Source organism: Acanthopagrus latus, chromosome 15 (genome assembly GCF_904848185.1).
Source record: "Acanthopagrus latus isolate v.2019 chromosome 15, fAcaLat1.1, whole genome shotgun sequence".
NCBI lineage: Eukaryota > Metazoa > Chordata > Actinopteri > Spariformes > Sparidae > Acanthopagrus > Acanthopagrus latus.
Window position 1 is genome coordinate 1,894,043 of NC_051053.1, and position 17,072 is coordinate 1,911,114.

The 17,072-nt window shown below is 40.6% G+C and overlaps 1 protein-coding gene across 5 annotated transcripts; it reads right to left on the bottom strand.

The window, feature by feature from the left end:
- Positions 1–1,044: 1,044 nt before the first annotated feature.
- Positions 1,045–12,507, bottom strand: galm (galactose mutarotase). Of its 5 annotated transcripts, XR_005079396.1 has the most exons (10): positions 12,395–12,507; positions 11,575–11,778; positions 10,325–10,479; positions 8,149–8,262; positions 7,718–7,810; positions 6,497–6,578; positions 5,931–6,013; positions 5,655–5,777; positions 4,772–4,922; positions 4,502–4,644 (listed from the first exon to the last, which is right to left on the bottom strand). XR_005079396.1 is itself a non-coding variant. In XM_037124417.1 (9 exons), the coding sequence occupies exons 2-9, from the start codon at positions 11,759–11,761 to the stop codon at positions 1,432–1,434; spliced, it is 1,035 nt and encodes a 344-aa protein (XP_036980312.1). In that variant the 5' UTR covers positions 11,762–11,778; positions 12,395–12,504; the 3' UTR covers positions 1,045–1,431. The 5 variants fall into 5 exon arrangements, 3 of the variants coding, with proteins under 3 accessions (XP_036980312.1, XP_036980314.1, XP_036980313.1); XM_037124417.1 differs by lacking the exons at positions 5,655–5,777; positions 5,931–6,013 and adding an exon at positions 1,045–1,509 and having other exon boundaries at positions 4,470–4,644; positions 12,395–12,504; XM_037124419.1 differs by lacking the exons at positions 5,655–5,777; positions 5,931–6,013 and adding an exon at positions 1,045–1,509 and having other exon boundaries at positions 4,470–4,644; positions 11,575–11,762; positions 12,395–12,440.
- Positions 12,508–17,072: the final 4,565 nt, after the last annotated feature.

Below are 17,072 nucleotides of genomic sequence, written 5' to 3' on the forward strand. Positions count from 1 at the left end.
TTTTCTTTTTGTTTGGTAAGTTTTATTTGACTCTATGTAGATTTAGAAGCTTGTATTTTGTTAGTTTGGGACTAGTACTCTCTGTCATCTTTTACTAGTAAAATTTGGGGCTTGCTTGCTTGTAGAAGAAGTAAAGAGTGAGTTGCTATCATGATGGTGTATGTGGAGTCTTGTAGTCAAATATTAAAATCTGTTAAGTACTAGTATAGGGAGACCTCATAGTCTAGTCTTGAGCCAGGTTGTGACTATATATATATATAATATATATAATTTATTGACTATAGGTCCCAGATTTGGACCACGGTCCAAGCCACGCTGGTATTGGTGAAGTTGTATACTTCTGCTACTTATGCTTGGTTTTACTGGTTTCTGCAATCTTATCAATTCCAGCTTAAAGAATATGATCCACTCACTTGTGGTAGAGGAGATTTAGTTTTAGAATTACTGACATAGTAACACACTACAACTAATATTCAGTTTTATAATATTTTACAATTTAAAGTATAGCGGCAAACTGAAGCTCCAATGAAGAGCTAGTTCCTGGTAGGAAACAGCCCAACTAAATTGTTTTACCTGAGAGGTATCAGTGTCCCACCCTCTCTGTCTGTCACTGTCTCCTGCATGAGACTCAGCTGTGGCTGTTTCATGGTGCAGGTTATCTCACACTACACTCCCTACAGTCAAACAAGAATGCCTGGAAGCCACACAGCCAGGTTTTGATTGAATCAGTTTTCTGTTCTTTTCTCCAGCTCTCACAACTTCTACCTTTTATGCACTCTCAGTGGTTAAAAGCTTCTCTGAGTGATGGATGAGAGGTTGCCATAGCAATATATCCTGTCTCTTAGCTGAGCAGTAGGATGCCCTCTCAGCCAAACCTGCCTCCTCACCTTGTGATCTAGGAATAGTTCAGCCTGCGTAAAGACTCACACATCGCAATGTTACAGAACATACATACTGTACAACACCGCATTAAGGACAGATGGACTGCAATCAATTATAGACAGGGACCAATCTGATGCTAATGAACAGTTGAACACACGGCAGTAACAAGCGGGGGAGCACACGCTCTTTATTACTTTTTTGTTTGATGTAAGAATGAATTTACACATGATCATAAATCACATTATAATTAGCAGTGTTTGGTCGGGTTGGACCTTGAGTTTCATGTCACGACCCCTCACCTTACATATACAGGCTGTAATAATTCTGCCTGCACATAAATTCCCAGAACTGGAATAACAAAGTTCTTCACATTAAAAAATCTACACAAATTACACATTTACACATTCAGGAAATTAAAGGCAATGCTTTAAACTGCTCCATGCAGTGGCTGATGAAGATGAACAGCATGTACACGACTGTGCTGTGGACCAATGTGACTTCAAAGTTTCCAGCTTTCTTCATTTCGTCCTCCTGTTGGCTGAAATTGCATCAGACAGTAGTGAAGGTAAATCGAGTGACATGTCGGTAGTCCTCACCAGGATGCAGAAGACAGTCAGGGAATGAAGGCTGTAGACACACACACACACACACACACACACACACACACACACACACACACACACACACACACACACACACACACACACACACACAATCTATTTTTTTGCTGGCATTTGCAACTCTGTTTACACAGCTATAGAGAGTTGTAGAAGGTTCTCAACCTTTACATGTCTTTAAATTGTCTTTATATGCAAGTTTAAGTTAAATCTCTGACTCAGTCAGGCCACAAACAACATCCCCCTTGAGGTCAAGTAGCTGAAGGACATTTTCTGATATCATGTGAATTGTATACATACTGTATACACCAAAAACAAATATCACTAATTTGCCTCACAGAAGCAAATTACTATGTGTACAACATACAGCAGTCTCTGGCCTTACAGCCTTCTATCTCCAAATTTATACCAAGGTCTGGGTGAATACCTCATTCTGAATAGCTGAAGGGTGTTGATGAAATCCTGATATACAGACACCCAGAATATCTTAGTTACAACACTGCATGTAGTCCTTCAGTGAATCAGTCATTGAACACCACAGTAAGGGCTCTGCAGCACACAAGCTGCAGGAAGAAATCTACACTGTTCATCTGAACACAAGCAATCATCTTACATCCCATTTGCTCCTCAACTTGCTCCTTCAGGCTGCAGCCAACAGTTCACATGGTCAGTCATTTGTTTAACAAAATCTTGAGACTGATTTGCGGACAATGACATGATTGGACAGCTAGCTATACTTGCTGTCCAACATTACAGTGAAATTATATTCACTGTTTGCCAACCGTACACAATGTTACTGACTTTGAATCTTTCTCGCATAACTTTAGCTTTCTGGCTTATAGTTGATGGGTTCTAGTTTACCCCATTGCTAAGTCAAGCCTAAAGCTCCTCCTATTTACTGGACAGGTGAACAACGTCTTCATTGCATATGAATGGTTGATGATGGTTTCAGCTATATTTATATGACCAGGTGTTGCAAGGGAAACAAAGGTATTGCTTGTGATTTGGATCACAAAACTCAAGAATGTAAAAATGTATGTTCTTTTCATTTCTTTGGGAAGTGACCATGGTATAAGAGGGCTAATGCAGGATAACGAAGTAGAGGTTGGACTGTTCTGGCCTCCACATCATTGATAAATGGACACCTTGCTGGGAATTATCCCTGACATGTTTCATCTACATTTCATAAATAAAAACATATCTACAAAAATGTGACTCCATATGATATTTTACTTCCTACAAACGTTGGGTTTTGTAAATCGTACACTGATACAGTGTTAAGTTGATGACTTTTACAAACCAATATGCCTAGAAGTTGCTTGCGGTGCGAAGAGATTCGTTCCTGACCTCAGGAACACATGTCCATGGTTTTTGACCATATCCAGGTAAAGCTCCAGTTCATAATATTCTACCACAAACAACTTTTCACTTATGTGAAAACCAATGTTCTGGTCTCTGCTGGGTACACTAGTAGTGCAGGACTGGTTATTAGCAGTTCATAATTACGAATAGTAATTGACAAAAATCATAATAAGATCATGAATATAAATGAATACTTATGGGGAACCACCCTGGAATCATGGACCAATAACCAAATGGAAAAACTGTCTCAAAAGAAGGATGTTCACTCAAATGTAAATATTTAAAATGAAAGGAACCGTGAACGTGAAAGAAACAAATCCAAGCACTGACCATCACAACCAGATGTTATCACTAATGTGCACCAAAATCACAGAAAACTTCTCTACAGTTAAAAAAGATTTAATGTTAAAAATATTGATCAGTAAGCAGTACACTTTTACCAACAGACATCTATTATTCAACTACAGCTACAGCAACTAAACACTAAAGTACCTCAATCCATGTGGCAACTGTTGAAGGAACTTAGTCATTGTTCCCTGATAAAGAAAGTGCGTTGACACACTGGCAAAATAGAAAAGCTTGAATCAGCTCATAATGAGCACAAAGAAAAAGCAAACAGCAATCACAGTGTTTTACAGTATGAAACAACAGCAAACCACATTTGGCAGTCCACAAAACTCACGCATTAATGCAGCTCAAAGCACACAATACACACTATCAATATCTCGTATCTGCCTGGACACTAAATTAAGCTTCACTTGTGATTGTGCTGATGGTAATTAGCGTGGCCATCAGCCTTGTTCTTGCTGTGGATGAATTCCGTTGCCATGGCAGTGCCCTACTAGCGGACTGACCATGGCTTTTCTCAGTGCTGTGGCTAAGAGACAGCAGAGTTGACATGGGCAGGGAAAGTGGGGCTCTGTGGCAGTGGGTCTCTTCCTTACTTCTGCAGGGATACGAGGCTACGTTGTGCAGCATCTCCTCTGGAGCCTGAAGCAGTCCAGGTATCAACATCTCAAATGTTTCCTTTGTAACAAATTCCTCTTTTTTGATTGAAACACCTGCTTGGCATGCACTGTGGCTCACCATTCTCATGAGGCACCTTTACAAAGCTGTAACTAATGGCTTCATTAATGGCCAAATAATTTACTAATTCTTTAACTGTATTCCTAGAGTATGAGCTAAATCACATTTTGTCATGTCATGTCATTGTCCGTAACTGCTTATCCCTTTCCATGGGGTCGTGAGGTGTTGCTGCTGGAGCCAATCCCAGCCTTGTCTCAGGGCGAGGGCAGGGTACACCCTGGACCAGTCGCCAGCTCATCACAGCCCTCACTGATGAGCCATGTGGGGTTCAGTATCTTGCTCAAAGACACTTCGACATGCAGCTCAGCCTTGCCCGGAGCCGGGATTTGAACTAGCGACCTTTTGATCATTAGTCAACCTGCTCTACCCGCTGAGCTACAGCTGCCTAAATCACATTTCAAAAAAGGCAATTTTAACTTCCTCAATAATATGATAAAATCCTACAAGTTAGTTTTAACAACAGATCACTCCATACAACAACTATGTATAGCGAGTTTCTGTGTGTCATCATCATCATCATACCTGGTTCACAGCATCAGGCCAGTTTTGTGTCTCCAGACAAAAGGAGCAGTGCTGCATGTATCTAGCCCCGCCCTTTCCTGTTATTGAGCCATCCAGGAAGTTGGCAGTGTAGAACTGGACTCCTGGTTGGCTTGTAGAGACCTCCAGGACACGCCCACTGGCTGGGTGATACACTCTGAGAGATGAAGAAAGAAGTTTTCCTGTCAGATGATATTAATGACAATTCTATGTGTGTAGTGTGTGCATGTGTGTGACTGTATATACGAAAGTGCGCTGGTGAGAAAACAACTTCAGCAGTAAACCTTGCAGCGTGCCTCTCTGCCCAGGCTTCTCCGGGTGATGACAAACAGAAGTTGTGGTCAAACCCCAAACCAGGAACTTCCTGCAGCCGAGGGCCAATCAGAACAGGCTTTCTGAGGTCAAAAGGCGTGCCTTCCACTCCTCTGATCTCTCCTATGGATAGATTAGGTTACTGATTGTTGATTGTGTATCACTGAACATTGGTGAGATAATGAGGCTCCATTCTCTGAAAAAAGTCCAAGCAAGCAGCATGTTAACTACAGTGTACTGAACAGGAATATACAAAGAAACTAAGTTCTTTTCAGAAACATTTTGATGGTTTAATCGAAAGGCTCTCTGTGCCTGTGTTGGAGTGCACAGAGACACACACAGACCCCATGACCTTAAGGAGGGAGGATATCAAGGGAGACGAAGAACAGACCTGAGAAATCCAGTCTCATCCCACCAACTTCGGAGGACAGAACTTTGTTTGCTCTTCAGACAACCTCCAAATTTTTATTAGACCTCTCCGGGGCTATGAATTGTGGGGGTATAACCAACATTCCTCTGTTATGCGTGTGATGCTATTTTGCACTGTCCTCCATGTGATTGCATATTCCATCAAGAGCGTTACAAAAGCAGAGTGTGCTGCTGGCTGATACAGTAGAACTCCTGAGATTTCACTTATATTTCGCTTGAATTTTGTGCTTCTGCCATAGGAAAGTAGGCAGCATACTTAAATACTTTCTATATTTGTCGGTTTTAAATTGTCTTTGTTGTTATTTCCACTGTCCAAAGTCAGAAATAACAACAATAAAGACAATTTAAAACCAACAAAAATAGAAAGCATTTAAAACTAGAACTCTATGTGGCATTCGTCTGGGCTCTGAGGTGCTGTTAACTTGCAATTTCTTTGGATGGTGACTCGGATGAATTTATCCTCAGCAGCAGAGGTGACCCTTGGTCTTCCTGTCCTGGAGCGGTCCTCATGTGAGCCAGTTTCGTCATAGCGCTTGATGGTTTTTGCTCCTGCACTTTGGGACACATTCAAAATTTCTGCAATTTTCCAGACTGACTGACCTTCAGTTCTTAACGTAATGATGGACTGTCATTTCTCTTTACTTAGCTGATTGGTTCTTGCCATAATATGAATTCTAACAGTCAAATAGGCTGTGTACCAACCTGACTTCTGCAAAACTCAACTGATGGTCCCAACCCCATTAAGAAGGCAAGAAATTCCACAAATGAACCCTGACAAGGCACACCTGTGAAGTGTAAACCATTTCAGGTGACTACATCATGAAGCTCATTCAGAGAAGGCCGAGGGTTTGCAGCGCTGTCAACAAAGCAAAGGGTGGCTACTTTGAGGAATCAAAAATATGAAACATATTCAGAGTTATTTCATACTTTTTTGTTTACTACATAATTCCATATGTGTTCATTAATAGGTTTGATGCCTTCAGTGAGAATCTACAATGTAAAAAGTCATGAAAATAAAGAAAAACCATTAAATGAGAAGGTGTGTCCAAACTTTTGACTGGTATATATACGTGTGAGTGTGTGTGTGTGTGTGTGTGTATACACACACACACATTTATTTTATTTTATCATTATTTCTTATTTCACCCACCCACCCACATCACATCTTCTATTGTCTCCTATATCCTCTGACTGAATATATACATTACGATGTATGCTATTCATAAGTTATTTTGTTGTGAGAGAACATGACGATGTGAATATTTTACCTGTAGGAATGGATGTGTCATCCACAGGCAGGTAGGACTGAGCACTGATGGACACTTCGTGGTCATAGATATCTGCTGCACCCTACATGAAGGCGCACACACACACACACACACACACACACACACACACACACACACACACACACACACACACACACACACACACACACACACACACACACACACACACACAGTGACCCCCAGACCTAAACTCTAGTGCAATCATCAGGGCAAACATTACACTTGTTTACAGGAAATCAAGACATACCTAAATCTAATGGATAGATTGCTTTAAAACCACTGACCACTTACTAGCAGAATCATTGAGGGATTCTCAAGGCCTACACAGACCAGCTAGCCAGCTAGCTAGCAGAGATATTCACCACCATCTACAACCTTTCAATTCTACAATCTGCAGTCCCCATCTGCCTGAATTCAGCAACCATCATCCCAGTCCCAAATAAAGGTACAGAGAACTGTATTAATGACTATCACCCAGTTGCTCTTACCCCCATAATCAGCACGTTTTGAGAGACTCATCCACTCTCACATCAAATCAGCCATCCCTGCTGACCTGGGCCAACATCAGTTTGATTACTGAGTGAACAGGTCGACAGAGGATCCTGTCAACACAGCACCCCACACAGCCCTTATACACCTGGACCAGCCCAACACGTATGTAATGAGTGCTGTTTGAATTAGAGACATATACCGGAAGAGTTGAGTTTGTATTAACAGTGTAATTTAGTGAATTACTGAGGCTTCGTACTGCTGCAGGCTACAAAAATAGTGGGTTTTTGTAAACGCTACCAACTGCACCAACTTGTTACTGGTGAGCTTTTTCTGTTGTGTACTTCAAGTCTAGTGTTGCTGTGTGCACAACTGAGCTGGGCTGATTTGTGATCTCGGGGCCCCTGCTAAACTACACACATGCTGCTAGTTTTCTCCATCTCATATTACAACTGACTAATGCTGATGTTCACTGCATTGTGCACATTTTACACATCTTTACCAGTCTACATTTCTATTGATCTATTGTATTTGGACATTTTTTTCAATCTATTGCTTAGTGCACATTTTAAAAATCCATTGTCAAGAAAATGACTACTTATGTTGTTATGTTTAGTGAGAGACAAATGCACTTAAATCCTAAAGGTGAATTTAAAGTGGCCTAATTCCATATTTCTCTCTTGACAAGGATGTTGGATGATGTGCCCTTACCTGTCCAGCGAGGTTAAAGTAGGAGTGGTTGGTGAGGTTGACGGGGGTAGTTTTGGTTGACCGGGCTTGGTATTCAGCAGTAAGTGTGTCCCCCTGAACACATAAATTTAATCTTAACGAACCGATTTCTGCCAACAATTTATTAACATGCAAAATGAACAAAATGTCTGGCTAGAAAACAGTGCATCTTCTGTTTATCTGAAAAGTCATAGTTCATTAAGGTTGTTTAATCTAACCAAATGATATTTGGTTTCAAGAGCTCTGTGCTGTCCAAAATGTGCTTCGGGCTTCATTAAACACAGCGATTTGTTGAGCCAAAACACAGTCATATCATCCCAGCCAAATATAAATTTCAGTTAGAAAACAGAAATGTTTAGGATGATGAGAGTGAGAGCTACAGCATTTTAAAGCATTGAACCTGGTGTGTTTACCTCTAGCTTATAGGAGACAGAGACCTGAACCTCCCCAGGATACCCCTGGTCTCCATCTGGACTTGTCATTTGCAGCTGTACACCATTTTCCAGTGCTGTAGCAAACCAGATAGCCTAAAGAGACAAACACATACACATTATATAATATATACATAAAGGACTAAGAAAATCATTGTCGAGTCAATGTTGCAAACGATTAATAACATTCCATTAACTCTATCCACTCATGGTAGGTAGTCACAAAGGGCTGGAGCCAAACCCAGTTTAGACTGGGCAAGAGGTGGAGGATAATGGGCGATAATGTCTGGAGAATCCTGTTAATGTGCCGTGATATCAATACTGCATGTATCTGACATATCTGTATCAAAAGGAAGCATGGAAAGCAATATATACGCACAAATAAAAGAGTATGAAGCAGCTAACCTCTCTGCAGCATCATCATTACACTCACTAGCTTGCTGTGTATACTCCGAATTCTTTGATTCTCCGAAAATGAGTTGCTCTATTCATACATAGGTATGGGAGGATGTGAAAATGTTATGTCACAATCATCCTGGTCAAAATTATTGCGATTTACGATATTATCCAGACAATCATAAAAGTATGCGTAAAAGTCTTAAAATGGCATTACAACATACTAGAATCACTTGTTTTTTTGGAGAAACAAACTTGTCAATAAGCAGATGGTCATAAGTACAAATCAGAGGTGGTGGTCAGAGGAACATATGTCTTCTTCAGGTTCTGGGGACCTCATCTTCAAGTTCTTACATTCATGTCACTTTACTGTAGGAGGAAAATGAAGCATCTGCAGGAAACCCACCGAGTGAACATATTAGCTCTAAAGTGAAAGGCCACGTCAACCAGCAATATTTATGTATGTATATTCTTTGCTACTACTGTAGTTATGAGTCTGCATGTGCAGCAACACGGTAATTCCTGCACTTTATGAAGAGACCCGACGAGGAGTTGTTAAAGAGCTTTCTGACACAGCCTATGTAGTGCTTACTAGTGACAGATGGACCTCCAGGGCTACTGAAAGTTTCCTGACTGCCCACTACATTACATTAGTGACAGTGAATAACTATTTGTTCTTAGCATTTGTTACTTTTAACCCGACTGTCACAATGATGTATCAAATGTCAGACTGCCTCATTCTTTAAGTTTTAACCTGACAAGACAAGACTTAATTGATTTTCCTAACAATCAGCGTATACCAAACTGAACCGAAAACCGTGACCACAAAACCGTGATATGAACTGAACCGTGGATTTTGTGAACTGTTCCACCCCTAATGGATTGCCATTAAATTTGGTGGTTACATTCATGTTCTTCTCAGGATGAGGAATTTAAAATTTAGCTCAAAGCACAGGGCCCTCGCACCCCCAACACACATCCGCCAGCCACTTCACCAGCCCCATCTTCAGTTTACCTGTTAGGGTGCACTCTAACTTGGCCTAGTTGCTCTGTGTCGGGCCAAAGTGCAATGGGCCCTCCTTCCCAGTCCCCCGCTGGCCTGTATTCACAGTTTCCACAGTTACGTAATCAAGTTGTAGCATGGTCGCAGCACAGAGTGGACCAACCGAGAGAACTTGACTCTGTTGTTTTGGTCACAGATGGCCCCGTCACATTCCTTGATTTCTTGTTTATGCAAGGCGGTGTAAAACACATGATTATGCTTCATGTCCACTTTGTGCACCTGTGCTTGTGCTCGTGCATGAGAACCGTACATGCCGGAGCACACCTCTTCCAACCGTGCCAGGGCCAAGGAGGTTTACTGTGCTTGAGCGCTCACACTAGTCAAACAATCTGGACTTTGGGGGTCAAACATGCTAAGGCATGGTAGGGGCTTAGTGTGAGTACGCCCTTAGTCTCCAAATGCTCTTGCACAGGTTCTACTTAGTTGTATATACAGTACCTATGTCATGTATTTTTCGTCTGTTTGTTTTTCTCTTTCTGTATTTATCTGCAATTATTTCCCTTATTGTGTAATTGCAAAACATGATGCAGATCAAGAAAGGTTTATCTTATTTTATCAGCACCTGGGTGGTGAAACCCCTTTATACCCGAAAGTACAAATGGGAAAAGCTAATGGTATATTTCCACAGAGGTTATACACAAATTTCTATAAGCTTTTTTAAGGCTAATTTAAGTTGATCTTCCACAAACAAATACTCACCTTATTGAAGCCATGCAGCCCCCCATGCAGTGCATTAGGTCCATTATTGACATCTAGTTGGTAGTCTTTTCCTTCCACTACAAAGTGTCCCTTAGCAATCCTGTTGGCCACACGACCCACCGTGGCTCCCAGGTAACGCTTATCTGACACATAAGCTGCAACACAACACATGCTATTCTTATTCAGATTCTTACATTAACCTCACTTGTTTTCCCTCAGTTCTTTCCTGAAGCATCTCTCCTTCTATCAAATGCAATTTCATAGAGTGTCACCATAGAGAATATGAGGATGAGAATAATAATTATTGAATAAATTACAAAAAAGTGAAACAACCAGGGGCTAAATAAAGATGAAGCCAGCTCCCTTCAAAGTATGTCATCTCAGGGTCACCATGAATACTGATGTAAACATGTTCTATTTAAAGTCAGGAAGCAACATATAAATGATTAAGTCATCCAAAAACTCCCTATGCCAAAAGAAAGTCAGGTGAAGTCTGTAGTCCACAAAACATTTCTGGCTCTTCATAGCTAAACAGCATCGCAGCGACAACTGAAGTTGTAGTTTAAAACGTAAAAAACCAAAGCATTATTTACGATCTCGAAACAAGGCCAAGCTTGTGCATCTACTTCTGATGGGGTGCGTGCCAACGCTAATATCTTAGTAGCTACAGTGAAGATTCCATCTTAAAAAGGGAGTTAATAATGTCTTCTCAAACCAGTTTGGCACCCCAAGGCTTCCAGAGACTTGGATTACACACTGACTGGAACCATTTTATGTTCTTTTGTGTTTCTGCGTTTGAAGTCCCCATCTGCCTCAGTTGTTTAGGAGAATGTTACAATGCTGTTTTGTTGTGAAGCTCCAGAAATCTATTGGACTTCATAGGCAAGGACAAGATAAACATAATATTTTAATTTTTGAACATTTGAATGTTGAACAGTTCCTTAAATTTCTGCGCAACTGTTCTGTGATTTAAACATGTTCTTTTAATATTCTAAGTGTTTTTAAGGCTGTGTGATATGGCCTTAGAATAACACTGTATTATTTTTAGGCTATATTCATTACTATATGGATCTATATTCTTAAATCTCATCTGAAGCACTTTCTAAATGGACTATAAGACACAATCAAACATCATATTGTTTTACCAAATTCACTGATACTGATTGTAGAGATGATTATCTGAACAAAATATGGACACAATGAGAGCTCTTTTGATTCGTTAATGGAGTAAAAGTTATGTGCCTTCCAACCTTCCAGGTCATCGTAGCCCAGGACTATGTCCTCCATTTGACCATCCTTCCCTCTGCTTTGCACAGACCTGATGATGGCACCCAGGGTGAGCACCTCCACCCGCACCTGGGAGGACTGCAGCACCCACAGGTCCACACTGCCCTGGGCGAACCCCTCCCCCCAACGCTGGTGGCTTATCTGAGTCATCCTGGAATTTTGAGCATCTGATCAGGACAGTAGAGGACAGGACATCACCTTCACACAATGTTCCTTCAGCGTACATTTCATCTGTATCAGCCAACACGATTAGCAACAGTATTCTTTTAGCTACAGTGTAACTTATTACCTGTTTAACTACGGTATGTGGTGGCTATACAGACGTCTGTGTGCCCTTTTCGCTTTTGTCCAAAGACTTACAATGAGTACATGTGTCGCAAGAAAGAAATCACGACATGTCACCGTCGATAAAGTAAGAAAGGAAAATGGAAACAACCGTGGCTGGGCTCACACCGTAGCTGCTACTTATCAAGGATACCTTAAGTACATAAGTGCTATCGTTTATAAGTGCTGTGGGCAAGAATATACAAGCGCATATTCCTGTTTTTAAAAGATAAAATGTGTTTTAACGAGCCGCAGGTGAAAAGTCTCTCTCTCTCTCACACACACTCACTCACACACACAGCCACATGGTATACACTCGCAAACTTCCGAGTCCCGGTGTATCAGCTGGCTGACTGATGTTTACTATGTGAAGTGTTGACAGCCAGCATAACCCCGCATTCAAAGAATTTCACAGATCGTGACCACTTGTCGCTCATGTGTCACATGATTGTTTCTCACCTGAAAATAGTTTGGCAACTAGAAACACGTCCGGGTTTCTTCTTCTTGGGCTTTAATCGTGGATCGCAAACCACTGTAAAGGCTGCATACCGCCACCTACCGTGATGGAGTGTGTAGATTACAGAACTAGGGACAGGGATTAGGGGGAAAGTGAGAGGAAGGAAGTTTTTTTTTCATCATGCACTTAAAGAAAGATGTTGAGAATAAAGTCAACTCTTCTGTTCCCTCAGTTCCAGTTAGGGAAGGACTAGCCGCTGTGCGAGCTGCCCAGCTTCAGGTCTCTGCCGTCACTTTCAATTTCAGCATGCGCGAATGCAGCCACCTCTTCCGTGCTTGTGTGGTTTTTTTCCTTCTGAACAGACAAAGTTTTCAGCACAGTCTCTTCAGAGTCCTAATTCTGACAGCTACACTGTGTTTGTGAGCTAAAACAGAAATCACTTCTTTGTTACTAAAGCCAATTTTGAAGTAAAGTTTCACAAGTTCATCTACATGAGGCATTTTGTTGAGGCAGTCATATGCACTGTGTTGCAAAGTCTCAGTCGACTTTATTCTTGAAATGTCAACTTTATTCTCGACATTTTGACTTTTCTTGAGGTGCATAATGAAAATAAAAACTCTTCCTCCTTTTTTTTCCCTCACTCCTCCGTAGTAGATTCATGCCGAGTACCAGTAGTAGCAGTATTTTTAATCACCATTAAGACATTATGATGTTATTATAATAAGATAAATTGAACAGTATAAAGTATAAATAATGTCAACAGAAGGCTCCTTAATTAGTGGCTTGGAGGCATATTTCACAGATATCACAGGGATCCCTCCTCTGTGGCTCTTCCTGAGATTTCTACCATCTGTTTTAAATATAGCAATGACATTGATGGACTTGTACTTTACTAATAGAGTATTTCCATTTCCTGCTACTTTTTATTCCAACTCCACTACAATTTGGCAGTAAATATTTAAATTTTTACTCCGCAACATTTATTTGATAACCTTAGTTACAACATGCAACATTAGAGAAAATGTAGCACATTCTTTTAATTAATTTATTTTATTAGTAATCAGGCAAATACAAATAATAGATAATCCTAAAAATGCTAATTATTGTTCAGTGTTCGATAATCAGCCAGTCTGTGTCTGTTGGCCTGTAGTATACAGTATATACACGTAAATAAACTGACCTTTTGCTTTTGCTTTTGATAACTGAGAAAATGTATTTTTAGATACTGTTACTAATATTTTATCACAACATCCTTACTAGTATGACTTAGCATGAAATCATCTTTAAGTATGAAATCACCTTTGTGAAAGTATGAATCACATTTATCCTCCTCTGTCAAGAATTTTACTGTAAAAAAAACAGTAAAATACTAGCAGCAGGAATGCCAGTATTTTACTGTTATTTCATAACGCAACTCCTGTTATTTATTTTAACAGCCTATGAAGTATTTTTTTGTGGATTACAGTATATGACTGTAGAATAATGGTGGGTGTTGTGGTCATTTTACAGTGCATCTACTGCAATTTATTTGTTATTTATCTTAACAGTATAATACAGTTTTTTTGGATTACAGTACATAAGGGTAAACTGGGTCATGGTCATTTTACAGCGCATCTGCCATAATTTATTTAACAGTATATTACCGTATGTTGGATTACAGTACAGTACAGTAGGAGAAGTGTGGGTTATGGTAATTTTACAGTATATGCCAGTGTGTTATAAAATCTGTTATTTTTGCATTCATATAAATCCTCACCAAATTAAAAACAAAGTATGCAGGGCCTCTCAAATACCCACATTCACCCCAGCAGACAGTCAACATCCAAAAGTCCTACAATAATCAGAATTACATTCAGCAACAGCATGCATTCATCACTGTTCATCTGTCTGTGCTCAACTGAAGAAAAGAAGCAGGATGAGCTAGCGGAGGACATGCAGGAGGAGAGTAGCAAAGAGTGGACAGTACAACGAACGCTCACTCTGATGCTGTTTTCAAGAACCAAGAACCAGAAGTCACAGAGCAGAGCACTCTAACACTGTTAAACTTATTCAACTGATAACTAATGTCACTTAACTTATTTAACTTAATAACATCTACCAAACTGTCTGAGCTGTGTCTGCCTCAGTTTCTATCATCAACATAGGGTTTATATGTATTCATAACTGAATTGATTACATTTTGTTGTTATTGCCAATCATTCCTAACCTTGAATAAAAATCAGATACAGACCTTGAAGTAACAAGTTCAAGAACCCTGGTATAGAACACAAGAGAACATACATGCCATAACATTGCTGTAGTTTATTACAAAGTGCTCATTTGTACAGCAGACTTTGTAAGATTAGTAACATCGAGAACATTTGTATTAAAAAAATAACAAGGTATTGCATAACCACATTTGGAAGAATCTGTCTCCAATAAAATCATTAGTGACAGGCTTTAGTGAACTCATGAGCATGACCTCAGATGCTGAATCAAAATAGCATCAAGAACAGTGTAACACTGATTTAGCATACCATCAAGAACAGTGTAACACTGATTTAGCATACCATCAAGAACAGTGTAACACTGATTTAGCATACCATCAAGAACAGTGTAACACTGATTTAGCATACCATCAAGAACAGTGTAACACTGATTAAGAATACCATCAAGAACAGTGTAACACTGATTAAGAATACCATCAAGAACAGTGTAACACTGATTAAGAATACCATCAAGAACAGTGTAACACTGGTTTAAAATACCATCAAGAATCGTGTAACCGTCTAAGCTTGAAAACAAGTCTTTTGCATGTGAACAATAGAACGTGGATGTGGAGAAAGGAAAGAGGGGGAGAAAGAAAGAGTGAACAATGAGTACTTGGCACCAGTGTTTGGCTGGTCTCCTCAGTCAGCGATGACGAGTGCCTGTAAATAAATACATTTTAAAAAATAGCAACACAACATCTCTGGTAAAATATAAAAATATGAAAGACTAATGGAGGGAGAGAAAGAAACATTAAAATGAGGAGAGAGAAATGGGCCAGAGCAATAAACTGTTCAAGGGGGACAGAAAAATAGTTTAAGACAGGACGAAAAGTGCAAAGAAGAGAAAAGCAAGAGACAAAAAGGAGAGAGGGTGGTTAGTTATAGTTTAGGGAGGGTTACCTCTGGAAAACTTGTGTACAATGAAGTTAATAAAGTTAAATCAATAAATGATTAGATACTGACACATAAATTGTACAATAAAAAAAACTTTATGAAGGTCAGCAACACCTCCGGCTAATTGAGCTCAGGCTAGCTACAGAGCTTGCTTCACTTAGTCCTATTCAGCAACCTGAACTAATGAAACGGACCTAATGAAACATCTGAAATGTCAACAGTTCAATAATCACGGAGACAAAACAACACTGGACACAATTTTGGAAGATAAGCATAACTTTACCTGCTCTGTTGAACTCCACATGGACTTCTGTGGCTGGAATGATATGACGGAGCTGCGCTCTCCAAAGTCAGGTTCAGGAATAGCCAGTTAAGTTTATATATTGTCACTCAAAAATGAGTAGTTTGAGGAGTTGTATCAGTAAAGAAGTGCTATCATCACCAGAGCACGAGGTCTGGTCTGAGTTTCGTCGTGGCGATCTCTGGTGAAAAGCAGAGCCTCTGATTCAGGTCCGCCACTAACTTCCAGTCTTATGCTCCTCCCAGCTGACCAAGGTCAGATGTTGTTCTGGTCGCGGTCTTCAATGGCTTTGCACCTTCACAGACAAAACCTTTGGCAGATATAGGATGGGATGGTGGAGGTAGGGCATTGATGGATGTCTTGTTGCCTGCTCCTGCCGGCGCACCTCCTCAACAACCAGGCCTCTGCGCTGAGATGGAGCTGCCTTGTGCCATGTTGGTCTGCTCTCTTCAAGGCCAAAGCCCCCTCTCACCTGTTGCACAAGGCCAACAATGTTGCAGTGCCTTAGTTCTGCCTTTGCCTGCTGTGTGGCTGCACTTGGTGTCCACTTCCCTCTGGTTGCCAGTGTAGGAGCTGTTTGGGCTACACATGGGTCACGGGATTCTGTGAGTGTCATGTCCAGCCTTACTTTGGAGCACTTGAATTCCTCTGTAAGACTTGACACAGGAAGCTCCAGAATGCCTCTTCCATACAGTCCCATGCTGCTGAAGCACCGTGGAAGACCCAACCAATTCTTGGCAAATGAGCTGAGCAGCCTCTCCAGTTTTACAACCTTTGAGGTGGGGACCTCATAGGTGGTGAGAGGCCACATCAGTCGGGGTAGAAGACCAAATTGAAGACACCAGAGCTTTAACCTGCCAGGTAGCAGGGACATGTCGATGCTCTCTGAGGTTGGCATTGTACCAGCGTCCAAGGCTCTTCACTGGCTTCTCCGACACTGTTGGTATGGGTTCCTCTCCGATGTACAAGAGCTGCTCTGACAGCTTGCCCTTGGATTTGCTCGGCTTTATCTTCATCCGGGCCCGCTTGATGTTCTTCTGGAGCTTTTTCAGCATTTGTCTAGTGCATGGCATGGTAGTTGTGATTGTGGTCATGTCATCCATGTACGCTCTACTAATTTACATGTGAGGTATGAATATTTAACAGTATTTACAATTATTATAAAATACAGTAGGATACTCTTGTAAATCCTCCATAAATTTACAGCAATTTGTTACAGTGATATATCAGTATATT

Bases quoted from the DNA above. Each gene is read 5' to 3' on its own strand.
- galm (XM_037124417.1), bottom strand. From the start codon at position 11,761: ATGACTCAGATAAGCCACCAGCGTTGGGGGGAGGGGTTCGCCCAGGGC. The intron at 10,480-11,574 runs GTTGGAAGGCAC...GTTGTGTTGCAG, and splicing joins GGGCTACGATGACCTGGAAG to CTTATGTGTCAGATAAGCGT. The intron at 6,579-7,717 runs GTAAGGGCACAT...GCCTTCATGTAG, and splicing joins ACTTTAACCTCGCTGGACAG to GGTGCAGCAGATATCTATGA.